Source organism: Chaetodon trifascialis, chromosome 14, assembly GCF_039877785.1.
Source record: "Chaetodon trifascialis isolate fChaTrf1 chromosome 14, fChaTrf1.hap1, whole genome shotgun sequence".
Classification (NCBI taxonomy): domain Eukaryota; kingdom Metazoa; phylum Chordata; class Actinopteri; order Chaetodontiformes; family Chaetodontidae; genus Chaetodon; species Chaetodon trifascialis.
The window spans coordinates 24247873-24274415 of record NC_092069.1 but is presented as its reverse complement, the minus strand read 5'-3'; the positions used below and the strand labels follow the sequence as shown (position 1 = coordinate 24274415).

General features: G+C 44.9%; 1 protein-coding gene across 3 annotated transcripts in view; it reads left to right on the top strand.

Moving 5' to 3' along the window:
* The window catches only part of slc4a11 (solute carrier family 4 member 11), a 78200-nt gene extending 52481 nt beyond the window's left edge, over nucleotides 1-25719 (top strand). For all 3 annotated transcript variants that reach the window (XM_070979057.1, XM_070979058.1, XM_070979059.1), the window contains 13 exons: nucleotides 2729-2938; nucleotides 5946-6030; nucleotides 6977-7102; nucleotides 7866-7979; nucleotides 10939-11071; nucleotides 11641-11714; nucleotides 14118-14346; nucleotides 14746-14852; nucleotides 17045-17210; nucleotides 19081-19254; nucleotides 20403-20598; nucleotides 22200-22369; nucleotides 24110-25719. In XM_070979057.1, coding sequence (XP_070835158.1) covers nucleotides 2729-2938; nucleotides 5946-6030; nucleotides 6977-7102; nucleotides 7866-7979; nucleotides 10939-11071; nucleotides 11641-11714; nucleotides 14118-14346; nucleotides 14746-14852; nucleotides 17045-17210; nucleotides 19081-19254; nucleotides 20403-20598; nucleotides 22200-22369; nucleotides 24110-24176 — 1851 coding nt within the window. In that variant the 3' untranslated portion in view covers nucleotides 24177-25719. The remainder of the gene's footprint in view (nucleotides 1-2728; nucleotides 2939-5945; nucleotides 6031-6976; nucleotides 7103-7865; nucleotides 7980-10938; nucleotides 11072-11640; nucleotides 11715-14117; nucleotides 14347-14745; nucleotides 14853-17044; nucleotides 17211-19080; nucleotides 19255-20402; nucleotides 20599-22199; nucleotides 22370-24109) is intronic.
* The last annotated feature ends 824 nt before the right edge of the window (nucleotides 25720-26543 follow it).

Sequence of the window (26543 nt, the reverse complement as noted above, 5' to 3'; positions counted from 1 at the left end):
GTGGCACCCCCCCCCCCCCCCCCCAAAAGCACGCCCTGCCATGAAACTGTGGAACCACCGACCACGGCAATCAGCGATGCCTCAGCTAGCTGCATCATGCTTTCTGTTTGTTTGTTTGGTTTCTATCTCTTTTCCCATAAACCCTCCTTTGTGTTTGTGCCCTCTGCAATGCTTCCAGCACCCTCCTTGCCAGTCTTCCAGGCTGCAATCACAACCACTAATGGCATTCTCAGAGACATTTATCTAAGCCCCAAGTAAACATAAAGCACTATTATGTCTCAATTATCCTTGATGCTGACTGCTTCTGCAAGAAAACGTCTTTAGAGGGGCACGATGATGATGATAATAGGAATTCCTTTGGTTGGCAAATGTATGTAATCTGGCACGTGTAAGGGTGGACCATTTCCATCACCCGCCATTTAGAGAGATTTACAGCATTTGTGGCTTTTTTTTTTCTTTACCCGGGGTGAATGTGCTGAACAGACACGACCTTTCTTCAGAAATGCTGTTTCTCATTCACTCAGTTACACACAACCGAAAGCGTCTGTCAACACCTTCGTGCTGCCCTCAGAGAGGCTCCTCTAGCTCTTTTGCTAGTTAGGCAAGCGGCTGTCGGTCTTTGGTGTGGACGGCACGCCATTAATCACTTTCTACACCCACGTTTTCCCAGTCAGCCTGCTTAATCAAACAGGCGACCTTCAAAACTTAAATGAATCTAACAACAAAAAGCTGTCCTTTGAGTACGAGATACTTGAACGGTGCCTCCAAGATGTGGAGGATGGCAGCTGTAGCTCCCTTCACAGCAATGAAAACATATCCAAACAGCTTCTGCAGCGTAATTCATTCCTCCGATATTTAGTCATATTTCCCGGAGCATGGCTCTATGGATGGATGAAATGTCTCAGTGGGATTCGACATTGTCGACATGATCATGTTCCTAAGGGCCGCCGGCGGGCCAAACGCTGTGAAATGTCTCATCATTGAAGTGATGAATGGACATTCATGGTTCTCAGTGGGTGAATCCTAACGACCCCTGACTTTCCCTCCAGTGCCACTAAGAGGTTGATATTTGTGCTTTTGAGTGAAATGTTTCAACAAATATCTGATGGATTGCCATAAAATCTGGAAAACTCATTTATTTTCCACTCAGGATCAATCGCAGTCGCTTTGGCTTTTCATCTAGCGCCACCATCAGATGAAAAATCTCATTCATTCACACCAACATGTTGGCATTATTATTATCAGCATGTTAAAATCTGCTTTAATGGCCAAGCATGTGTGTATATACAAGGAATTTAAACATTGAACTCGACTTGCATGCAGGAAAAAAGTACAGCTCAACAAGGACAAAAAAAGACAAATAAAAAGTGAAGTGGTACAAAAATCTAAAATAAACAATATATACATAAAGTGATGAGGCAGTAAATAATATACGCAGTGAAGTTTACAGTGTGCAGGTCTTTATGTTGGCAGTGACAGTGAGTGATGTTAGCATGCTAACGTTAGCATGCAGCGCAGAGCTGCTAGCATGGCTGCGAACTGGTCCAGTTTTGGGTCCTACAAACTGTTCAGAGCACACAGACGGTGATGTCTGACTGAAGGAGGGGTGTCCTCTGCCTTCAGGCTAATCAAGAGCCATTCTCTCAGCTCGTTCAGCTCTGGTTGAAATTCGCTTAGCAGTGTGAAGAAGCTCGAAGGCTTCAGTCACTCTGTTTGCTGCAGCAGCTGCTGCACGCGCTGAGCCGGGCGGTGGTGGTATCATCACCACCTGGCTAACAAGGCTTCCCTGGCACCACGCTGTCTCAGATCCTGCCAGGGCATTATTACCATCACTCTGTGACTCGTGACAGCATTTCTAACAGAGAGTGTGGGATTATTGACAAAAGCCCCCCAAAACACCAGCTCCAGACCTGACACCTACCCAGCCCACCTCTGTGGTAGTCAGGTTTAGACGTACCGGTCCTGCACTTACATCTGTTGCACTGTTGGACAGCGACGCATGAGGCTTTCTGTGGACCTTCCTATGAGATCTTTCAGGTGTCCCACAGGAGCAGATCTGTGCTGTGCTACTAACAGCATCTATATGAAAAATAATAGAGAAAATGTTTAGAAATTAGCTCACCGCCTAATCCTTTTTATCTGTTGGAGGCAGCTCGTGGTAGCTTATTTAAATGTGCCCCCACGCAGCACAACTTACTGTTATTATTATTCCATTATCATTATGTCATATTTATGTATTTATTTCTCTCTCTATGTAGATAATATAGTCAAGATAAGAGAAATGAAAAAAAGATTTTTTCTTATTCACGTGAAAAATGGAAAATTTGTTCATTCTGTTAACAAACAAGTTGAACAGACTGCGTGTGTGTGTGTCAGTTGTGATATTTTTGACCGAATGTTTGCTGTAATCAACCTGCACCAGAGACAAAATTAGAGGTTGACTGGTGAAGAAAGTGGGACATTTAGCAGCTAAACAACCACATATTACCCTCAGGCTGCACGGAGGGTGGTTGTTAATCAGCTGGACACAAACACAACTCCAGTGAATGCTGATGTTGCTCCGCGTCCGCTCGATGTGTAAAAATGAAGTGTTTGCTAACAAGCCGTGAGGTGATAGTACACTGCATGCAGACAGCTTGTTTCAGTGCTTCAGCAGAGGTTCAGCAAAGCAAACCAGTGATAATTGAATCCTTTTAATGCACAACTGCTCCCATACGCTCCTCCACAGAAAAGCACCAAGACGGCGATGGAGCTGGGCCGGACGTTCGCCACCCTCTTCTCTGACATCTCCTTCAGGCAGAAGCTGCTGGAGACGAAGACGCAGGAGGAGTTTAAGGAGGCGCTGGTGTTCCAGAGGCACCAGCTGACGGCGACCAACCAGCAGCCCACCGCTCTGGGGAAGGAGGAGACCGACCCCCGCAGTCACAAACCCCTCAAGGTGGGAAGCGGCGTTTGCATGTGAGCAGAAGTATCCGGTGTGCGCCACCTGAGGCGATTAGGCACACATTTTGGAGGATTCATGCCATGGCATAATGAGTCATCCCCAGCGCCCTGATGACGAGGCGTGCGATTGGCTAATACTCCTCTGCTTTTCAGAGTCGAGGTCTGCTCCTCATCCCGTCGTCCTCCCTCACTTTCCGTCCTCTCGTTTCTTTCCAGAGCTCTGCAGAGGAATCAAACTGCACATTCATTTACACATTTCACATTTTTTATATTTTTCGCTCTCTTCCATTTCCGTCCTCCAACCCCCCACCTCCTCCTCTTCCTCCTCTTCGCTCGGCTGCCTCGACTCTTCCATCTTTTCTCTCCCCCTAATCAATCAGCATCAACTCCTGCCAGGCCTCCTCAGTGGGTAAATGACCTTACATCTCTCACAGTCCTGTCAGAGCTGCCCACCCCTTAGCTACACATGCATGTACGCGCACACACACGCATTAACACACACCTCCAGAGGGGCTCTGCTCAATGCCACGGACCAACATCTCCTCCTAATGTTGCGGTTGACAGGCCAGGGCTCCCAGACATTTCCCCTTGTGTTTTTTTTTTTTTTTTTTTATAGCAGAGGATTTTGTTAGGTGTTTATCCCAGGGCTTGAAAGGCTCAGTGCCACTCAGTGAAAGAGGGATATATAGAGAAAGACAGATGGAGAGAAAAGGTGGAAGAAGGGATGGCGGAGGCGGAGGGAGTGCAGGTGAACTCAAGAGGGAACACAAAATGATGAAATGAGAGAGAAAAGAAGAGAGACCACCCGACTCCCCCGCCTCCTTCCACATCTGAAATTGACATCGGACCACCCGCGAGAACGCGCCGCGCTCCTATACGCTAAAAAAACGAGGCCGGTTTGTTGTTGTGTTTTTATGTTTTTCCTTCCCGTTGCTTCACTCTGCCGAATGGCAAACAGGTGGACAGTAATTCCTCTCTGAGACTTTTGTTTAGCGAACCTCAGCCAAGAGCCGGCGATCGGGCCCCACACACTCACACACACACACACACACACACGCGCGCGCGCGCGCACACACACACACACACTCCCTTGTAATAATAAATGATTCCATGATGTATAGGGATTTAATGGATGAGCGAGCGCGTGTGGCATCATAAACGTCAATGCTGTTGTTGGTTTTCAGGTTGTTTACGTCGAGCGAAACGGCTTCGTTCTGCCAACAAACGTCACAACTTCTTCAGATGATAAATGAGGCAGGAGTGGTTTTCCCAGGGGCTTTTCCTGCTCACCCACCCACCCGTTCCATTTAATTATGTAATGCTATGTTCTACAAGAAAATGAAGCATTGGGTAATTGGATAATTTACTTAATAAGCTCAGTCAGGACTGCACATTCGCTCCCTATCTGCTGTAACCTGAGAGCTCATCTTTTTAAGAAGCGCTCCATGGCTCCTCTGGATCACGTGGCTCTTTCCCTTCCGTCCTCTCACGTTCTCTAAAAATACACTAAATCTTCCATCCCTCGCCGTCGCTGTCACTCTTGGTCGTTCTGGGGACGCGGGGATCTTTATTAAATCTAAATGCAGCCCCGCTGATCTGCTTACTTTGTTTTGGATTACGCAATTGGAGCTTTTCGGGGACTATCTCGTTAAATTTGATGATTCAGATCAGCTTTCGGAGAGCCTCCTGTGGAATCACCAGTGTCTTAGCTGAATCACCAAATGGGCAATTTTTAATCTAAGTGTGTCACTGTCCGCGGCGCAGCGCGGGATGAGCCGCGACGTACGAGTTGGATGCAGCCTTAGGCTTTGTTTGGAGGACATCGTGGACGCGACGAGCTGAAACGCCGACGAGCAAAATGTTCAGTTTTCAAAAACATGCAGAAATACGACGAAAACTCAAGTTTGCAAAGTCGCTTTCAAAGTTGTTCTGCAAATATCAACCTGCGCCACCTGCAGGCAGCTGCAGTCGTAGAGGTGTTGACGTTGCCACCTGCAGGCAAAGACAGTAATTACACCTGTAATTTAACTCATTACAGCTACTTATTAGTTTTCCAATTTCAGATTAATAATACAAAATATAATCAAGAAATAGATTATGGTGTGTTGTCACAGGTTAACACTTTTCACAAGCCATCCAGGAGTTTATAATGTAATTAAAATATATCCATCAGTAACTACAATCCAGTAGTGTAATTAGGCCATTCTGCATAATAAGTACTTTCCCTTTTGGTCCTTTAAGTGTGTTTTGATGCTAATGCTTTTGTACTTGAATGCAGGTCTTTTTCTTGTGCCCCTCGCTTTTAAAAATCCTGTGTTTGTCCTCCTCTCTCCAATTGTTTCAGGCTGATTTTCCTCCTGAACTTACTATCCAGACACCACAGTCCAGACAAGAGACAAGTGCGTTTGATAAAAATGTCAGTGCACTCTTCTGAGCCTCCTTGAGTTATTACCACGCACTTGAGCAATGAGCTTAACGAGCAGCAGCCAGTTGAGTGTTTGCAGACTTTTTTTGCCTGTCAGGCCACATACCCACCTCACTGGTGAAGGTGGTCAGAATACCTGCAGAGTCAACTCAGGGCTGACGGAGGGACTGCCAGCTTCATTTAGTTTTATTTACACTTCATGATTGTAGAGTTCTACAATCACAATCAGCTTTAACATTCAGATATTCAGACCCAAAGACAGAATTTAGTCAACCATCCTTTTATTCTTGGCCTCTGCATGCCAACCATTCTGCTACTAAGCAAATAAAATCTGGTAAAGACCACCTGGGCAGCCTTCAGAGCAAAAACTGTGCTTTTCCCCATATTCAGCAGAATATACTCCAGCAAAAAGAGTCCTTACATTTATCAGGCTCCAACCATTAAATCTACAATGTCAAACACAAGCAGCAATTATAAAAATGCCTGTAGGTGGCGCACTCCGGCACGTCTGCACCTGCGAGCCGCTGTCAGGCACGTGTCCTCGTTGGAAATCTAACCTCCTCCCTTCTGTCCACAGTGTAAAGACTTCTTCAAAGCCGGCCGGGGGATTTATGAGGACTTGTGCCGCAGGCTGCCTTTCTACCCCTCTGACTTCACAGATGGTAGGCTGGACCTGGACTCGTAGTGAAAGTGAATCATCTTCCTTATTATGCCGCACTGGGGTGCCTCTGGCAGCTCCTCATTTGTCTGTCACCTTTTGCCTCAGATACATCTGTGCTGCATCTGTGTCACATCGGGGCCCGTCTCAGATGTCTTACTGCTCTCATATGTTCCCGTATGGCCAGTCTTATTGTAATTTCCCGAGCCATCAGCCAGGACATCGCTGTATACATGCTCCATTGCGGTCTCAGCAGACTTGTGGCTTTATTGGCTCATCAAATCATTCTCTTTGTCCACAAACGTGTGAAAGGGTTTCTGTCCCAGAAAATGTCAGAAAATGTCCACATGCTACCTCTGAAAATGCGTTTTAGTTACAGGCAGAGATGCTTGTGAATTTCAGGAGATGACTGACTGTTTTAAAGGGAGCTGCTCAGTTAAAGCAGATGAAATGACTCAGTTGACCTTGACGGTAAAAAAAGGACTGAGGACGGTAGAGTGAAGTACATTTGAGGTGAACAGTCTTCATGCTGGCTGCTCTTTCCACTGGCCTGTAACAAAATCAAGACATTTCTGTCTTGTGAGTGTCATCAGATAATGATCATTTGGTGAAAGTCACAGGACCAAAATCGTTGTGATCACATTAGAGCCCAATTAAAGTGTTTTATTCCAAAATGAGTTATCCATCATTTGGATAAAAGCGATAACCGTTCCTCCAAAATGATTTATGGCAAGAAACTGAAGCACATTACGTGCATTTTGCAGAGGGCAGTAAGAAGTGAAGGCCCTCGTGGACCGGCCTCCCTGTACATGCTGGACGGTCGGCGATGTGGAGGCGCTGAATGATGAACTCTCTTAATGTTTTTGTCATTTTGAAATTAAAGTGTTGAACCTCCTCCGCTCCATTAGGACTTGAATATGACTCATATGTTTGTGTTGGTCTCCCTTCAGGTATAGTTGGCAGTAATAAAACCCTGCTGAAGTACATGACTACAGCCATCTTCCTCTACATCGCCATCCTCCTCCCCGCCATCGCTTTCGGCTCCCTCAACGACGAGAGCACGCGTGGCGAGATCGGTATGACCCCGAATGTTGACGCGTTAACTGTTTTCTCAGAGGCTTAGTGAGTGTTGTAGATGTGTCATTAATTATCTGTCATTCAAGATTATTTTACAAGTAATTCAAGTATATGGTGAAATTATTGATCAGAATGAAGTTTATTCCTCATGAACAGACAGTTTAGTTATTCACGTTGAGTCTACCTTTTTTAGTGGGGGCTAAGCTAACACTTGCTTAGCTAATATCCAACAGAAGCAGAGACGCAGGTGAGAAAAACACCTGGTTGTTTAGCCTCAAGAAGTCGCACGTTTTCCATCAGTTAGCCTGTCGCTAACATGGCTGATGAGATTACAGAGAGTGCTAGCAGCTGGACAAGCTAGAAAACCTTTCAAAACCTGGAAAGAGGGAGATGTAAGAGACAGAGAAGTCACTAAAACGGGGAGAAATAAGTATGTAATCCTCAAAATAAGTGATATAAAATCAAGAAAAAGCCAAAGAAAACAAATGGGTGTTAAGATGCTTTTGTGGATGTGCACTGATTTGTCTTATCTGAGATTAGCGGAAGGAAGAAACAGCAAGTCGTCAAGATGTTTATGAAAATATTGATGAGTGGAGCTTTGGTGTAAAAGAAAAGCTTGTTACATCATATGAACATTGTTTGAAACATTAATTGGAAATTTACTTCTGCTTCAGTTCAGACCAGCCTAGCAGACGTGGCCATTAATTAGCACATGTTAGTCCTCCCCCCTGAGTTTTCTCTGTGTGCGTCCTCCCCGTCCAGATGTTCGGAAGACCATCATCGGCCAAAGCATCGGCGGGGTCATCTACTCGTTGTTCGCCGGCTCTCCTCTAGTCATCCCTCTAACCACAGCCCCCCTCGCCATCTTCATCAGCGGTAGGTTCCCCCTCTTTCACTCAGCTCAGCTCAGCCTAAATGCACTTATCGTTACAGTTTGTGCCGGCGGCAGGTTTGAAAAGGAGGCTGGGGGTGGGTGGAGTGCTAAGAAGATTACGTCAAAAATCAAGAGAAGGAGGCACCCGACCGTGTACAACAGCAGCCAGAAACTGCGTCCTCATCTGCTCTCTCTTTCACCAGAAAACACCACTGTTGGAGTAATTTAGCTGTTTGTTCACACATATGCCCCAGATGAGTGTTCCTGGTGCAGTCAAGCAAAAAGCACATCTCTCCCAAAACTTGTGTATTTCAGGAATGAAGAAAATAACTTTTTTTCCCCGCTGATGTTACGTAATGATTGGTTTCAGGGGAAACTCGCTCACCACACACACGAACATGTAAACTTTTATTCAGCTCCGAGAGAAAACAGCGTACAAACCGTCGTACGGTTCCTCCCAACAGCAGCGTTTCGCTGGCTGGAATTTAAACGATGGTGACGGCTGGACGCCGCAGAACGGGTCACCGACGAGGAAGAGCAGCAGCTCCGATGCCAAGCTGCAGCTCTAATATCAAAGCTGTTTGTTGGGTGTGCGTGCGTGCGGCGGGATGATCTTTGAAGTAAATGGGTTAGAACTGTGCTAAGCACATTCTCTTGGGCATAATTATTCAACGTTTCCAGCAGCCTGTCTGAGCAGAACAATGGCTTGTTTGTAAAGTTGTAACTCATCTGTGCACAAATCTGCTCGAGATTACAACCGAATTGTTACGGTTTTAACAAACCCGAAACAATTGCTTTGTCCTTTTCGTGTTTGCATGGAGTGTGTGCGTTTTTCCCCCTTTCTTTGTGTGTGTGTGTTTGTGTAAAATCAGCTCATGTAGAAATCTCCAGTAAAGCTCTTCCTCAGTTTTACATTAATATCAGTTGCAAAATGCTCTTATTCTTATCTTATTGTTTTTCCATGACAACACTGCTGCTCATGAACCCCCAAAAATGGCTGCAGGGCTGACCGTGAGGCCGTCTTGCTATGGCCAAAGTATGTCAATAAAACGACTCTGCTTGCCTCAAGTGAGAGGTCAGCAAATTGTCCGGCCAATCAGAGGCCATCCTGCGGTCTGCGTCACATGACTCAGTCAGTGGACGTCACCAGTGACACCAGTGGATCCACTGATACTACATTTAATGTGTGAACAACAGAAGCAAATGTACCCAAAGCTACAGTTCAGTCACTCTGCAGTCAGACACTTTTCCAGAAGCATCCAGGAGGCCATAAACAGACTCACTGCAGCCGACAACTCACCGCTGCAGTCTGCAGACATCGCCAATTATAAAGCAGCAGCCCAAGAAGAGCAGAAAGGGAGTGCGAGAAGAAAGTGGAGCTGCAGTTCCAGGAGGGCGATCCCAGAAGCATCTGCTGAAGTCTGAGAGCTATGACAGATTACAAGCCCACCCCCACCTCCTTGTCAAGCGCTGATGAGCCTCCAGCAAGCGAGTTAAACAGCCTTTGCGTTCGCTCTGAGGCCATCATCGGCAGCCAGCAAGACCAGCAGCCACCTCTGCGCTGATGACGTGCTCAATTAAATAAACAGCACAAAGATCATTTATTTAATGTTTTTCCTCATCGGCTTCATTGATTTTTGTAAATATCTGCTTATTGTGAATTTGATGCAGCAACATGCTTCAAATAAGTTTGGACAGGAGGAACTAAAGACTGGGAAAGAAAAACACCTGTTTGGATCATTGCACAGGTGAACAGGTTGATTGGTAACAGGTGACAGTACCATGATTGGGAATTAAAGGGTTAACAGCTGAGCTTAAGTAACAGCTGTCAAGGAGCTGGGATGTGGATCTTTGACGTCCTGACAGGTGGTGGTGAAGGTGGGGACAGAAGCCACCCTTCCTTGACACCGCAGCCCCCCCCCCCGAGCTGTGTTTGATCCCCCTGCTTCCCTCCATGTACACAAACGACTGTGTAGCCACGTTTGATCCGACTCCATCCTCACGTTTGCTGATGACACAGCTGTGGTGGGTCTGAGCGCAGACACTGAAAAGGCCTCCTGAAGGAAGTAGAAGAACGAACCTGCTGCTGTCGGGACAAAAACCTACTTCTGAACATCAGCAAGACGAAGGAGCTCACCGTGGACTTTGGGAGGAAGCAGGGAAGGAACTACGCCCACCTTAAGATCAAAGGTTCCTTGGTGGAGAAGGCGTCCACATCACTGACCTGGACGATGCACGCTGACTCTGGTCAGTTAGAATTTCTACTCCTGCACCTCCTGACGGGAACATCACTGCCTGGTGAGCAGCACCGAACAGGAGCAGAAGGCCCTGTGAGGAGTGCTTCGTTTGGCTGAACGTTCAAGAAGCACCTGCCCAAAGGATGTTTACACCAGGCGCTGCAAGAGTAAGGCTAATAGAATCATCAGGGATGCCAACCGCATGGATAACAGCCGTTTCTCCCTGCTGCCGTCATGAAGAAGGTACCGACAGGCTCAGCAGGAGCTTCTGCCCTCAGACCTCATGGATCCTAAATGAGGTCGTTCACAGCTCAACAGGAGCTAACAGGATTACCTCTCACCTGATTGTACCTGATATGATTACATGTGACAAATAAACCTGATTGATCATTTGCTTTTTTTATTCCCGTGATCAAATCAACATCCATCAGTCTCCTTCTATTGGCTCATTTGTTTGTTTGTTTGTTTGTTTGGCACATGTAATTTCTGACGGCCGACTGATTGAGTTTGGATTTCTTACCCTCGTTTCTGTACTCTAAAAGCAGTCACTTTACAGCCAAGGTGACACAGTGTTCGCTGTGGGGGGGCGCCGTGTTTACTGCTGCCTCGTTTGCATCAGCAAAACAAGCGAAGAATCTGTCAATCAACGAGGTTTGAGCAGTGATTGGTAATCAGGATGGCTAATGTCTCAGATGTTTTATGATCTTTTCCCGCGACCCCGCAGTGATCCGAGGAATCTGTGACGACTACAACCTGGACTTCCCGGCTTTCTACGCCTGCATCGGCCTGTGGAACTGCCTCTTCCTCATCCTGGGAGGCATCTTCAATGTCAGCCTGCTCATGAAGCTCTTCAAAAGGTATTTCTCACACAGTCACCCTTTCCAGCTGAACCCCCTTTAATTGTTTTCATGTCGGTAAAATCCAATTTATTGAAGCAATGCTTACATTTGCTTTTATCTGTTGGTGCGCTCCCCTCTCTGTCGGGCAGAGAAATGTTTTAAATTGGGTGGTCACGCCGGCGTCTGCAGCAGAATCACTGGCACTCCACAGAAAAGTCTGTCTGTTTTGTACAACAGACAGTTTTTATAGAAAGCAGAGTCCATTCTGTGCAGCAGCTCCCCTCGCTGAGTCTTAGATCTCTCCTTCTGCTTCTCCTTTTTAGCCAAAACCAACAGATCTTTCGTTCTCTTTCATCCTGTCTGCCCTCTCGCAAACAAACGGAAAGGCAACAGGAGCAAAAACACCCAATCAGCTCCTAAATTCTTCTGGTTTCTACCTCTTTTCTTACTAACTTTTCCTTCGTAATCATATAAGTAGTCTTTGTGCTTTCTGCCTCGCTGCTGCACGTTATTATATAAGTTATGAAAGAGCTTATTTCTTTAACAGCCTTGACTGTCCCTTCTGTCATGTGTCTGTGTTTCTCCAGGTCGACAGAGGAGGTCATCGCCCTCTTCATTTCCATTGCATTCGTGGTAGACGCGGTGAAAGGCACGGTGAAAAGTGAGTTCCTGATACACGTGGCAGATGCCTCTTTTCTTCTTTACATCGCAGCCTCTCATTGCTTTTACTGAGGCCTCTTCCTGCCACTTCGCTGTCAGCGTGGCTGTGCGAATCCAGAGCTCGTCGTCGGCTCTGACTAATCAGACGCGATGCTAACGCTAGCATCATACCTGCTGTCAGATCCATCACTTTTGCAAACTCATGTCTGGTTTTTAAACCGCCAATTACACGCAGACGAGACGTCTTCAAGTCCCAGAAAGAGTCTGAACTGGCGCTGTATTATTGCTGTGTTTTAGATTATAATTTAAGTGCGCAGCTCGCTAATTGATAGGCCGCCCTCCACTGTGGAATCCTTTGTTGGCTGATTGTCATAAGATCCCTTCAGCTCGTCATTTAGTCCATTAAATTAAAAACTGTCAAATAGTTGTTTCTAGTGTTATTGTCCCTCTGCAGATGAGTGCAGTCACACAGGAGCATCTCTTGAAAACTAGCTTATTAAAGAGCAAACCATATTTTTCAATGTTACTGTGATGCCAGATGTAATTTTCCAGTATTTAGTAACAACTTCTAGTAAGTTTCCTGGAAAGAAAAAGGCCAAGAGGAAGGAAGAGAGCCTTGAGGTAGTTTAGAGGTGGGAAGACAAACAAAAGGGCATTAGCTGGTCTGTCCCTGTGGTGGGTCAGCAGACTGAGAGGCTGAGCGAGATACTGTGTGCCAAATGAATCACTCCAGATTTCGAGCCCAGCCTGCAGCCATATTACACCACCCCTGCCTTTACTGCACCCCGTCTTAGTATATCATAAATATTCTACACAATTTAATTTCCAAAAAATGAGATGACGATAGCAGAATGTAATTTATTTTGAATGCGATGTTGTCCTGTTTTGGAGATTGCCGGTGCAGTAGTTCAATTTTCAGAAACCATTTGTAAAATACGCTCCGAGCTCATATGCCATTAGCATAACATTAACCTATGCCATTCTTCCGACACTTTTCATCCACAATATTTCGCAGTAACATGAATGAGTGCATTTCTGGCAGTGTATCCAGTCTCCTGTACAACTTTGCTTGCTGCATAACTTTGTCCTGGTTTGGGGAGAAGGCCTGCAGAGGGAGCAGCGTCACAGTGAGGCTGTTTCTACTCTTAAAGACGAGGTTGTGTCATTCTTATTTAAAATATCTGTAAAAGTTTTGCTCTACAGGCTTTAACCCTCCAGCCTGCTAAAGGTGCAGGCACACATGAGTGCTGGGTTGCTTCTTCTGTCAAACTCAGTCTGTCCAGAGATAAAATCATACAGCGTGTTGTGTTTAAGGACCTTTGATCCTGTCGTGCCCGTCGTTCTCATTAAGTTGATTTTAAACATATTTTCTGCGTGTGAGCCAAAAACATCAAGCAAACCAGAGCTGTGTACCTTGAGTGATTTTTATTTTACGATCCAGCTGATCAGATTTCAGTGCAGAGGCACAGCTCATCTGAGGTTTCACTTTTATGAGGTTTTCTCTCCTCCAGCTCTCCCTGCAGACTTTACAGTCCTTGTCACCCGTGTCTCTTCAACCCATAATTTACCTAAATTTAGCGTTTTATCTGCGTTTGGGTGCTGATTGCAGCATAAACAACACAAACCGGTTTTAAGGCTGTTTGTTTGTGTGTGTTGCAGAAACACATGCAGGATTTTGGGGTTAACCAAACAAGGCCGACTATCATTCAGTGTGTTGTTTTTCCTCAGACGTGCCTTTCTGCAAAGAGTCAGCTCTAAAAAAACAAGAAAAAATAATAAAATAAAAGCAAAATAAGATAAACAAAATATCTGCTAACAGAACAGGAAAGTCTTACTGACCATCGTTTGTAAAACAAGTGACAATATCTAGTCTCAAATATCCGTCGTGTCAGCCACACTAAAAACAAGTACAGTTGTCAGGATACAAAGAAATTCTGACTTCGACAAAACAGATTTGTACTTCTGAAAATTCTAGTTTAAAGCATCCAATTACCCAAAACCAGTTATAAAATGTCAATAAAAAGTTGTCTTATGGAGATAATTAAGGAAAAAAAGCATGAAACAAGTGAAATGCTTTGAGCTAATTGCTAACATCAGCATGCTAGCATTCTCACTGATGATGCTAACATGCTAATGTTTATCAGGTGTAATGTTCACTGTTTTACCTTGTCATGTTGGCATGCTAGCATTGATAATTAGCTTGAACCAAAATGATGAATATGTAGGTATTTGGTAACTATGCTGGCCACCAAACTCATTAGGATTCATCCTCTGGGCACCATGAACGTGCAAAGCTGGAGCCAACCTGCTAGCATGGCTAACAACCTGCATGTGTGTGGGGTTTTAAAGTCTCTGCTGGTCTCAGTCATCCTCAGCTTAACTAAACATGGCGATGTGATTTCAGTCTTTCACAGGTACTACCACGCCCCGACGATGGCTAACAGCAGCATAGGGGACTTCCCTCGGGGGAGAGACCTGCAGGGGGGGAACAGGAGCGAGGTGGCGGCCGGGCTGGCTCTCAACGCCCTCCCCGAATCCTTAATCCAGTGCACTCGAGAGAGGCCCGTCCTCTGCCTCCTGCTCATGCTCGGGACGTTATGGATGGGCTACACCCTCTACCAGTTCAAGCGGAGGTATGTGCAGCACTGCAGCGCTGCAGCACTCTAAGATAAATCACCGGAGAAGTTTAAATTGCGTTTGGGTGGGAGCGCTGCCGGCTGGACGAATACTGCTGAGTTGGCCCTTGACTCTACAGATTGTCAGGAGTGACAAAGCTCGCAGGAACTTTCCAGACGGAGCTCCCTTTTCTGTCGAAGCCTCTGTCCCAGCCTGAGATTTAATAAGCATTAATATTCCACTTCTGATTGCTCCCAGTAATCAAATCAACCTCAAAGCTGGATTCAATTGTGTAAGCAAAAGGCGGACCAAGGTACTTAGGCAGTGTCAGGATTGCAGCCATTGTCCTTGTCTTGTCCACAGTAATTGTATTCCTTTATTATTTGTCTCTCCTTGTCCCTCTCCCTCTCTTTCAGCCCGTTCCTGCATGCCAAAGTGAGGGAGGTGCTGTCGGACTGCGCTCTGCCGATCTCGGTGTTGTTGTTCTCCTTCATCGGCTCCTACCTTTTCAGTGACATTGAGCGTCAGTATCATTTGTTGCTTTGTGAGATGCTGGAGAGCTCGTTTTTCATGCCATATCAAACTGTACAGTCCAGTCATTGTGTGTCTTTGACCTGAAACAAACCACAGCGCGGGTCCTTCTTCTGTTTCCACCGTAGATGGAATCGAATTGAAGAGTCTTCACTCTTAATTGTGACCTAAATGTCAAAGCAGCCAGGTCCTTCGTCATCCTAGAATTACAACAGTCCTCTCTGAAATGTGTTCATGGCTGCTTTTTAGAGATAAAATAATCTTTAATGAACAAGTTGTGTTTGACTAGAGGTGAGTGAGGTTGATGGTGAGTCTGTTTGTGCATTAAGCTTTTATTTGGCTATTTTAGATCTGATTTTAATACATTATAAAAAGGCTAAAAGCGTGGGTATTTCACCATAATGTAAAAGGTAGTGTTAAACATAAACTCAGTGAAATGTTAACAGTGAGAGTAATAATAAAAGAAGTTGCCATTTTACTGTATCAGACTGTATGACTAATGACTGTCTGCACGACCTTCATTTTCCATAGAGTTACAAACCGCAGAGATGTGAGGTGCAACCCTGAATCACCGTTTCAGAGTTTTCCTTTAATGATATCCTCAATATTTCAACACAGAAGCACGAGTCTTGAATAATTTAACGATGCTGTAGATTTATGTCATTGACATTAGCTTTAATTATCACTGCTGTTAATGAAAAATCCTGTTTTTTCTTTGGTGCGACGGATCTCTCTCAATGCTGCGACGTGGAGTTTAGTCAGAGGAGCGAATCAGCAAATTAAAAATGCTTTGTTGTCGCAGTTTGGAACAAAATGCCACATAATAGTTGACAAATTCAGCCCAAACTGAATTGATTTAAGCCGCATTGTAGTAATTGTAGATGCATCTTTGGAGAGTTTCATGCAAACATTAGAAAAGCTACAGCCGCCCGTCGGCATCGTTGTTTATGCCTGAATGTACAGAACATTGATTTCAGGACGCCTCCTCCCTCGTGCTGACTCCACGCCACGTGCACGGGCATGTATGTTTCCTCACAGCTTTTTAATGAATGATGAAGCGATTAGCAGTTGTGGCTCCGTGCTGTTAACGAGGGCAAAAGAATAGTTAAAGGATTCAAACAGCCTACTTTGAGTCTGACCGCGGCGTTTGTTGGGTGAGGTTTCATAACGTCGCATTAAATATGAAACATGAGGGGACGACGTTGTAAAACAGCGGTTTGTTGCTGCTCGTCAGATGTCTTTTTGTGACTGTTTGGGGTTTATTTAGTGTTTTGGACTCTGGTCCAAACCTGCTGAAGGGCTCAAACTTCCAGCCTGCTTCCCTCTGACTGCGAGACCTCCCTTATTTGGTGCCTTTATTGTTGTTTTATGTTCCTTAATCAAGACACAGGCCAAAACACATTGGAGAGAGTCCGTTTTTATCCTCCATTGTTTAGCATCATTTTGAATCTCCATTCATTGTTGCCAAGGCAGCAGCTGTTCTCCAGGGGTCGACACAGAAACACAGAGACGAGCGCCAAACCCTCAAGTGAATTTAAATTTAAGTGCCTGGCCAATTTTCTGTTCCTTTACCTCCAGGGACAATAAGTCATAAGATAATAGACCCATTATTGTATTGTCATTTCTCCCTAAATTTAACCAGCTGCACTTAATTCTGCAGCATTTGAGGGGATACAGTCCTAAATGAGATGCGGAAGAAAAAAACAGCCTCTTATAAACAATCGGTGGTGTGAAAACGTGAGTCATCATAACGGTTTGAGAGACAGTTATGTCTGCGAGGATGGAGCATGATGAGGTTTTCAAGCACTGATGGTGAATTCTGGAGAAAATCGCTTCATTTAGAGTCCGTGACGGAGAGGGGTGTTTAGAACTGAGCCGCTGTGGAGACGTAAGCAGGCGGGTCGCGTCCTGAGCTCCAGAGTAAAGACAGTAAAGAGAAGAGATTATTTCCATCATCAATTCATCTGCTGGTGCTTTTCTCCATTGATCGATGTATTGCTTTCTCCATGAAATGTCAGAAAATGGCCAAAAGTGACGTCGTCATGTGGCCGTTCTGTCCAGAGACATGAAATTTATTATCAAATAAGACAAACGGCGAATATTTCAGAAGCAGGACTTTTTGTGGAAGTTGACGCCTAATTGATGAAATAATTAATTTCAATTTTCTTCCTCTTCCTCGGACAGTTCCAGTCTTCAAAGTTCACGACCGGCCCGTCTTCAACGTGGCTCCGTTTGAGCGGCTGTCGGCCATGAACGTGGTCAGCGCCATGGGCCTCGGCTTCCTCCTGGCCCTCCTCATCTTCATCGACCAGAACATCGTTGTCTCGCTGACCAATGCACCAGAGAACAGGTAGAGTCCATCCCATGACTTCCATCTTATATGTGACTAATAATAACATCAGTGAGAGTGAAACCAAGGCGTTAACCGCCTTAAACTGCCTCTGTGACCCTTCAAAAAGCCGCCGTGGACCTTTGGGGATCCTCGGACCCCGCTCTGGGATCTGCTGAAACCAGATATTTGCCGGTCTGTGAGGGAGGGAAGATTAACTGAGCCAGAAAGTTGACATCTGAGTCAAATTGTCACAGTCAGGGAGCTCTGAAGAAGCCTCAGAGCCAAACACGATGTTGAGCTTTTAGCCCGTTCCTCTGAATTTGCGTCGGACCGTCAGCCGTCAGCCAGCCCCGCAGGGAAAGTCTGTAATGATGGAATTTCAACCCTTATCATCTGCATTTGTTGGGCAGAAATTAATTGGATCTAAATGTCACTGGAAGGCAAAACCGGCTGCTATAGTGTAAAAAAAAGAGAAGTGATCTGTTCAACTTCATGTTGTTTCATGAATTACGCTGTATTTACTTTACACAGACGCAGGCTTCACCACATCCCTCATGTGTCACTAAATAAAAGACACAGACGCTGGAAGACGTCTATTTCTATTTCTGTTCCTGCTTTTCTTTCAACTCATGTTCTCCTTTATTTCCTTCACATCTGTTTTTTCTCTATAAATAAGACGTTTGTCGAACCACTTGGACTTCTTCTCCACCTGCGCACGTCTTTTATTGCATCTGTCTTCTGACGTGATTTATTTATTTAAAATATCTGTCCTCGTTATGCAAACGAACACGTGCTGAAAGTCTTTAATAATTGACTCTGAGCGTCAGCATCGTGTGGACAGCTGCGTCCTTCACCATCCTACAGTTAGAACAGTAAAACCTGAGACGTGTTCATGGCTGCATTTTATGATAAAATCATTTTTAATGAGCAAGATGATTTGGACCTGAGTCAGTGAGCTTATTAGTGACCCTGTGCATGCATTTAGCTTTTATTTTGACATTTCAGATTTGTTGATTTGAAATCTTTGTTGTAGAAATTTAAGTAGTGTTAAACACAAACTCAATAAAATGTTAGGAAGAGTAATATTTAAATTGTGTCTGCTGACCTGCAGCAGACTGTAATATTGGACCAACATGCAGAACTCTGGAGTCTTTACTCTTTAATTAACTGCGACCTAATAAGACAGTCACATCTTTCACCATCCTAGAATTACAACAGTGAAAACTGCCCTTGTTGAAATGTGTTCATGGCTGCATTTTAATCATTTTTAAAGATCAAGATGTTGCAGTTATTTTACCTGTAAACCTGTTTGTGCATTTAGATTTTATTTGGATATTTTAGATTTTAATACATTATAAAAATGTAAATGTTATAGATATTTTTACAAATCTTTAATCTAATGCATTTTGGCTGAAAGAAAATAAAGCTTGATGACCAGTTAGTTAAACTTAAACTTCATGCATTTAAGCTCTTATCCAGAGTGACTGACAGTGTGTGGTTTCACTGTCCTGCTCGAGGGCACGTCAGCAGGACACACGTCAGGTGATCAGTGTCCACAGAACGTTCATCTTCACACACAGTTTTAGGTGAATCTGCCCCAAAAGAGACGCACACACACTGAGCCGGGGACAGGCATTAAAGACATATGAATACACACATGCGTGGAAATGTACGTGTTCACTCGGGTTGCGTTGAAGGGCACCGCTGACCGTAGGAGAGCGCTGGCCTTTGTGTTTGTGTGTGCGACTGTGTGGGTCGACTGCTGTCACATGTGCTCACCTCTAAATATTACTGTATGCAGATTTTCTCTGTGCATCTGTGTGTGTGTGTGTGTGTGTGTGTGGGTGTGTTGTTGTCGACTGAGCCTCACAGCCATGTCGCCCCTCAGGTTGCTGAAGGGCACGGCGTATCACTGGGACCTGATGCTCTCCGGGCTCATTAACATACTGATGTCGGTGCTGGGGTTGCCCTGGATGCACGCCGCCTTCCCCCACTCCACCCTCCATGTGCGCCAGCTGGCTTTCGTGGAGCAGCGCGTGGAGGGGGGGCACCTCTATGAGACGTGAGTTATCCGCCCTCTCCTCGCCGCCGCTAATCAGGCGCTCAATTAAAGGTCGTCTTCAGAGCGTGCGGTGACTGTAATTTTATGTTGCAGCCTACTGTATCCTGCTATCCCCTGATTGCATGATTACTGCGTAACTAAGCATTTTCTCTCCAAGAGGAAGAGGTGAGGGAGTTTTTAAGAGATGAGAGGATTAAGTTCATCATTCGGCCACACAGAAAGTTGTAGTGAGCATATATTCAGGATTTGTTAAGTAGTCAAGGGTGATAAGTGGGGCACGGAGGCCAATCTTCTATAAGACTCTAATTGCAGATATTGGTCACAGAAAAGTACGCAGTTCAGGGCTCTTCAAAGTATGTAAATGTCTGGAAATTAATATTCCAGATTTCCAAACCGATTGTCTCTGAAATTTAGCTTAAGTGGTTTTTTAAAGCAGTGCTTCCCAACCTTTTTTAAAAGTAAGTAAGAGCCTCAGAAAGGGCTTCAGACTAAAAGAAACCAAAATACAGATTTGAAGAGGAGTGAAAACAAATATGAAGGTTTCAGTGGCAGCTCTCAACAGGTGAGCTGCTTAATGCAGGTGTCCACTGTGTCTGCAGGTCATGAGTCAAAAGGTTTAAGAGCCTCAACCTCAAAAGTCGTCTGTCCTTTAGTTTTAATCCTGAAAAGAGAAGCAGCGTCTTCAAACATGAACCCTTCGATCAGCTCAGATGCCTCTGTCCACCGCGAGAGGCCATTTTAAGGCCAGCCGACGCAGCAAAAACAGACAAATGTGTGTATTTATTCATGGAAAGTGCATGAATGCAAAGAACAGGAGGAGCCAGAAGTGTCCACTCCGAGGACGCGAGAGACGCTTCTCATTGCGTCCTCTCTGTAGTTAGTGAGGTTAAACCTGTTAAACGCTGTTCGTACTAAACTCAGGATATAACGTGACTGAGTTCACCGAGCTTTCCCTCAAACTCTGGAAATTTGCCTGGAAAACTGAGAATCTCTCAAATGGAAAATGTGCAGCAACGCTGATAAGAAAATCCTGGAGAAACTGTCGTCTGTTGCATTGTATGAACCAATTGTGTGCGTTCCAGTCAGCCTTCATTGGTGTGTGTCGCTGTGCGCGTGCGTGCGCGCACACGGCGTGCGTGTGTCCTCAGTATCGTCCAGGTGAAGGAGACCCGGCTGACGTCTCTGACTGCCAACATCTTCATCGGCGTGTCGGTGCTGCTGCTGCCCCTCCCGCTGCAGTGGATCCCCAAACCCGTCCTGTACGGCCTCTTCCTCTACATCGCCCTCACCTCCATCGACGGGAACCAGATGTGCGACCGCATGGCTCTCCTCCTCAAGGAGCAGGTGAGGGAGTGTGTGTGTGTGTGTGTGTGTGTGTGTGTGTGTGTGTGTGTGTGTGTGTGTGTGTGTGTGTGTGAGACCATATGTCGATTGCAGGACTCTGCAGATCAAAAGGTTGACTGGGTGCCCGCTGCTGGAGGACCACACCTGAGTCCAGAACATTTGCAAATATAATGATATTATTATTAAAACTATCATTAACATTATTATTAAAGGTGCTTTCTATCAGCCATCGGTAGGTCACATCACGTTTGCAACATCCTTCTCCCAGAAAAACAAATCTACCATCTCTTTTTTCTTGTGTCTCCTGTCCGTGTGTCCGATTTAACCTTCCTACTGGAAGCAGGACTTGCCATCTTCCTCCTAACTGTACTTGCTAGCGTCACACACTAGCGCCTCCACATGGCAGCGAGAGGTAACTGTTCAGAAAAACAAACGTGAGTTTTACTGGCTGTTAAAAACAGTCGGATGTTTGAGCTTCACTGTGCAGATCGAAGCAGAAGACGACTGTTTTGACGTGCTGAAGGAGGAAAGTTAGACGTGGTGAGTCAGTGGCGGTCAGACGGGCAGCTCACCTTCGTCTGAGGTCTCTTTTTCAGTGTGACAGTAAGCGTATTTTAAACTCTGTCCACTCAGGCTTCAGGTGGTTTATCAGGATGTCCTGTTTCACACAGCTCCAGTGTGTCTTATATGTTTGGAATATTTCAGCTGTTTTGTGAAAAGACTGAAACTGAAGTGATGCACAAACACTCGCAGTGAAAAAGGAGACGAACATTTGAAATGAAACTTGCATATTCACAGATTTTGGATTTGGAGAATTTTACATTGAGATGTTTTTACAGACAAAATCTTCACCCTAAACATCACAACATTCAACACGAAGCTCAACGTCAGTCCAACAAAAGTCATCTCACTTTTCCAAACCTGATTCCTGAGTCCACGTAGTGACAATCATGATCCTCTCACCTGTTACCAGTCAACCTGTTTACCTGTGGAACGATCCAAACAGGTGTTTCTGGAGCGTTCCACATCTTTCTCAGTCTGTGAAACGTGTTGCTGCATCAGATTCACAGTAAGCAGATATTTACAGAAATCAATGGGGCTGATGAGGAAAAACATGAAATATATTGACTTTGTGCTGTTTTTAATTGAGTTTATGTCAAAAGGGAGTAGCTGATGATCACGTTCTGGTTTATTTAGTGTACCAGCTTCACATGATCACAACCTCAGCCTTAAAAAGAAGCTTCAGTTTGAAGACACAAAGTTTATTTCATTTCTTAGATTTACATCATCCAGGTAACGCCTGCAGGTAGTGATGAAGATGTGATGTAGCCAGTTATTGTTGGAAAGGTTCGTAGCTTGTGCTCTACGTAGACGTGAAAGGCACATTTTCATAGACACATCTGATCGTACTCAACAAGAAAGCATCCAGTGGAAAGTCAGAGTTATTTCTGATGAAGCTGCAGTGCTCTTCTCAGAGGCGTGTGGGCCGTCCACCTCCCTGACTCATTTCTCTAAGACTGCAGGAGACCTGAGGACAGGGAGGAAAAGAACCTCGGGGCAGATTGTATTTTAATCTGTCCTGATCCTCTCACCTCCTGCAGACGTCTTACCCGCCCACCCACTACATCCGCAAAGTGCCCCAGAGAAAGATCCACTACTTCACCTTCCTGCAGATGATGCAGCTGCTGGTGCTGTGTACGTTTGGCATGTACCCGATACCGTACATGAAGATGATCTTCCCTCTGCTCATGATCCTGCTGATTCCAATCAGGTACGGCTGCAGCGGCTTTGTCTCAGAAAATGATTTTCCTCCAGTGCTTTAAAGCATTCAGCGGCGCAGGTAACGAGCGCTGCGTCTGACCTGAATCTGCCTCAGGGTGGAATCACTGAAGTCTGCGGACGCGTTGTCTTCAAAACCACAAATCTCTCTAACCAGCGTCCCGCTGGGGAGTAAAGTCGCAGTCCTCACTTACATTTTTACGCCTTTAATGGATTAAATATATAATATATAATGTGTTTCAGCTGGAAACATGTGGCAGGTCAGCTGAGATGCAAACAGGCTGCAGCGCTGCTTTATGTGTGGTTTTAATAGCTCATGTGCATCAGACTAGTGGACTATCATCAATAAATAATATGATTTACACTTACAAACTCTTCAACTTTGAATAGAGTAAGCGAACTTTTCATTTTTCCCAGCGTTAGTATTACTCTGCATGTGTATGAGGCTCATTTGCATGTTTGCTTTTCAGAGAACCACAACAAAGTTTACAGAGACGAACTGCTCGGGCTTCATTACCATGAGAGAACCGACATTAATGATCCATTACAGCCATTCAGATGCAGCGATGCCGGCCGCACGCCTCCATCACACACCTTGTTTAAATATCACGTCCAGCAGTGCACAAACCTGATTAACATCCTGAATTCTAAGATGCACCTGAGAGCTCACCTCAGCTCATCTCCATAACGCCTCACCTTTAACACTCGTTAAAGGGCAATTCCACTATTTTTAAACCTGTGTTCACAGATTTTGGGGTGTAAATGATTAATAGGCAGAAAACGTTTTGGAGCTGCTGCAGCAGATCTCCTCGAGCAGCAGCTGACCTGAACCTCTGCTGCGAGGTGAACTTCACTCTTTGTCCGTGGAGTCTGGCGGCTTTTAACGCAGCGACACAGCAGCTGTTTGTGGATAAACAGAAAGGATTTTACCGTCTCTGAAGACATCTTTTCCATAATGTTGACACTTAGAGTGACAGTCTGAGCCTTTCAGTGGCACAAACAAACACTTTTAGTGGACGTACTTTGACGGGCGCAGCGGCCCCCGAGGATTACGCTGCAGCCATTGCAGCCTGTTTCCTCACTGCTGGACCGATTCCAAAACTTCATTTAGACGGCAAAACATTTAAAAATAGGGCCCAGGGTTAGAAGCTGCAGAGTTGAGGTGAACATTGTGCCATTTTTTAAAATTGAAGCCTGCATTAATTGATGTTTTTCGGGCACTTGGGGGCAACCTAAAGCTGTCAGCCAATGTTTGAGGTAAACATCAGTTTGGTCTCTGTGCAGTGGGGATACCTGGCTTTTCAAACCATGAACCAAACCAGACCAAACCAAAACAACAAGCTGGAAGACGTTAAAACGCTGTGAAGGAAACCAAGAACACCTCTGACATGCACTCATTTCCTCCACTGTTAATACAGAAACAGCAGCTTTAATGCAGAAGGGCACAGTTTGATCTCACTGCATTAAAAAGAGAAATAATTTAGTGTGAGAGTACGGTTTTGTTGTTGATGTGCAGCATGTGCAGCGCTTTCCCACCCTGCTCTCTGGTGCCATTATGCACACTCATACACTCGTACATCAGCCACCACTGTATCGCTGATTTGCTCTCTTGTTCGCTCGTACTGCTGAGAAGGAAGCGATAAATCACGCCTGATAAGATCTGACATTTCTTCTTATGTTTTCTCTCTCAACAACTAACAGCTGACATAAATTCTGTCTGCTCTGTGTTCAGGAACAACGTGCTTCCTCATATCATTGAGGCCAAATACTTGGACATAATGGACGCCCAACACATGTAGCTACAGACGGGGACGAGTTCTGGATCCACACAAAAGACGTCTAGAGTTTAAAAAAAAAAGAAAAAAAGAAATGAGGATTTAAAAAAACAAAAACAAAAAAAAACACCAACATATTTTTCAATGCAAAACTGTACGGAAGCAAAAAAGGAAGGAGGAAACACCGACTGTTTTGACTTTTGTATCCGATGAGGACATTCTTACAGGTGAAGCACTGGAAATGTGGGAAGCGGTGCGAGGAGGAGAGATGAGAGCCGCAGGAAATGTTTTCCAAACGTGGACCGACAGCATCTCTCTGGGGAGAAGTTCTACCGGACCGCCCAGAACTCCCTGTTTCACCTCCGTTTGACCCCCTCAGATCATTCAGTGCCATACGCCCCCTCCCACGCCTCCACCCTCTCCCCTCACTGCAGTGTGTCCGTCTGTGTGTCAGCTGTGGGTAAGTGCTTATAGTACTCACGAGTACTGCGTGAGGACCTGAAACGCCGCCAGTGTACATCGCAGAGTACGTCGAAAGATGTCACGGCACAATGTTAGTATGAACAATATCTTTTGTGACTCTTTGCACTCACGTTGTGTTTTTACACTGTCACTGGGGTACATTTAAGAGAGGGACGCTGCGTTTAGGCCGCCGTGTTGCTGTCGTCGTGCAGTGATCGAACCTTTACATTCCTGCACCTTTTAGCTGTGACTCCCCCTTTTCTACGAAGGAGACGTGTGCTCATACATATTAAGTTTCTGAGTCATTCCAGCAGATCTAAGTGTTCATTAAGGAGAAGAAAAGGGAGTGTGTGTGCGTGTGTGTGTGTGTGTGTGTGTGTGTCATCTGGCCTCCTGACAGCTCTTCAGAAAACCTCACATTTAAGGTGGAATTAAAGTCCTCAGCCGGATAAAAGCATACATTCCACAGGTATATATTATTATATGTAATTATTTAGAACAACAGCACAAACCAAAACATATAGTGAAATCTTTATCAAATTAAGATTATATTAGAATATATTATGGCAATATACAAGAGGTATTTTAGGTTAAAGTCAGATAGAATATTTATTTATCATGATGACAGTTTATCTTTTGGTGGATTCTCTGTTTGATCCTTTACATTCCACACTTACTGATTCTTGTATTTTGAGTGTGTTGACTGACATCTGGCGTCCGCCGCAGTGTTTACATATCAGTCCCTCCCAGCTCCATGTCCAAGTCCAACACAGTTCTGGTGCATCGCTCGTCTAGATGGAAGTCAGGCAAAGGTGAAAAATCAAGTAAAAAAAAACAGAAACAGAAACATTTGCGGGCTTTGGATTCGACATAATGCATCCCTGTTTTCTTTTTCTTTTTGTGAACAAGTGTTCAAAGATGAGTTTTAGAATAATCTGGTCTTGTTTTCTATTTAGATGTTATGATTAGATCAATGCTTGCAAACGTTGTCATGTAATAATCCAGACGTCTGGACAGATTATCTTGTTATCTACAGTACAAAAAGAAAAGAAAAAAAAAAAGAACATTTCTAGGCACCGGTTTGCATAAAGCATGACTCACCTGGGTTTTTGATACAATGTGATGCCAATGGTCATGTATCCTACACGAGAAAAAAAGTAGCAAGTCAAACAGTAACTTCTCAGTAAACCGAATGCAACGCTCAATATTCAGCAATACTGTGTATAAAAACAGCTTCACCGGTCAGATTCGGGTTCCCCGGCGACCCCTCGGTGAAGCCAAGACAGGCCAGCTGTGTTTTTGAGACAGCAACTTTTCAGTCCATCCTCACGGCACAAAAGCTGCTCCGCGCTGATTCAATTATTGCGCTCATCAAGGAGATTTCAAAAAAGAGAAGAGCTCGCCTGTCACGAGGCGTTCACAGCGCCGGGTTTTATCACGCGTTCGTTGCTTTCCCGATATCCAAATGGCAGCTCCCTCATGCAGTTCTGTTCAACTTTGTCTTACAGATGTGAGAAAGATGTCCAATTTAAGCAGATGGCTCACGCCGAGATAGCGAGGCATGAAAGGAAGGCTCGGAAGCATTTACATAATCCTCGGACTAAAGCTTAAGGCAGCACGAGTGAGCGCAGAGAGGGATCGTGAGGTATGAAGTAATATGTACAGTTTGCAATGCAAAGTTTAGTTTCTATCAACTATCCATTGTAATCCATGGCAAGGTATTAGTTTCTAACTCTGGACCGAGTGCGGAGGTTTAACCATTCTTCTTCTTATGTGACAGTATTGTTGTTGTTCCTTGATATCTTCTCTGTGCTGATGATTTTGGAATAGCAGCAAATTCCTCTCAGATGACTTAACATCGGATCCAGAGTGACAGAATAATACTCTGTTTGTGAAACCTTGACTCCCCTCCTCCTAATTGGATTTGTT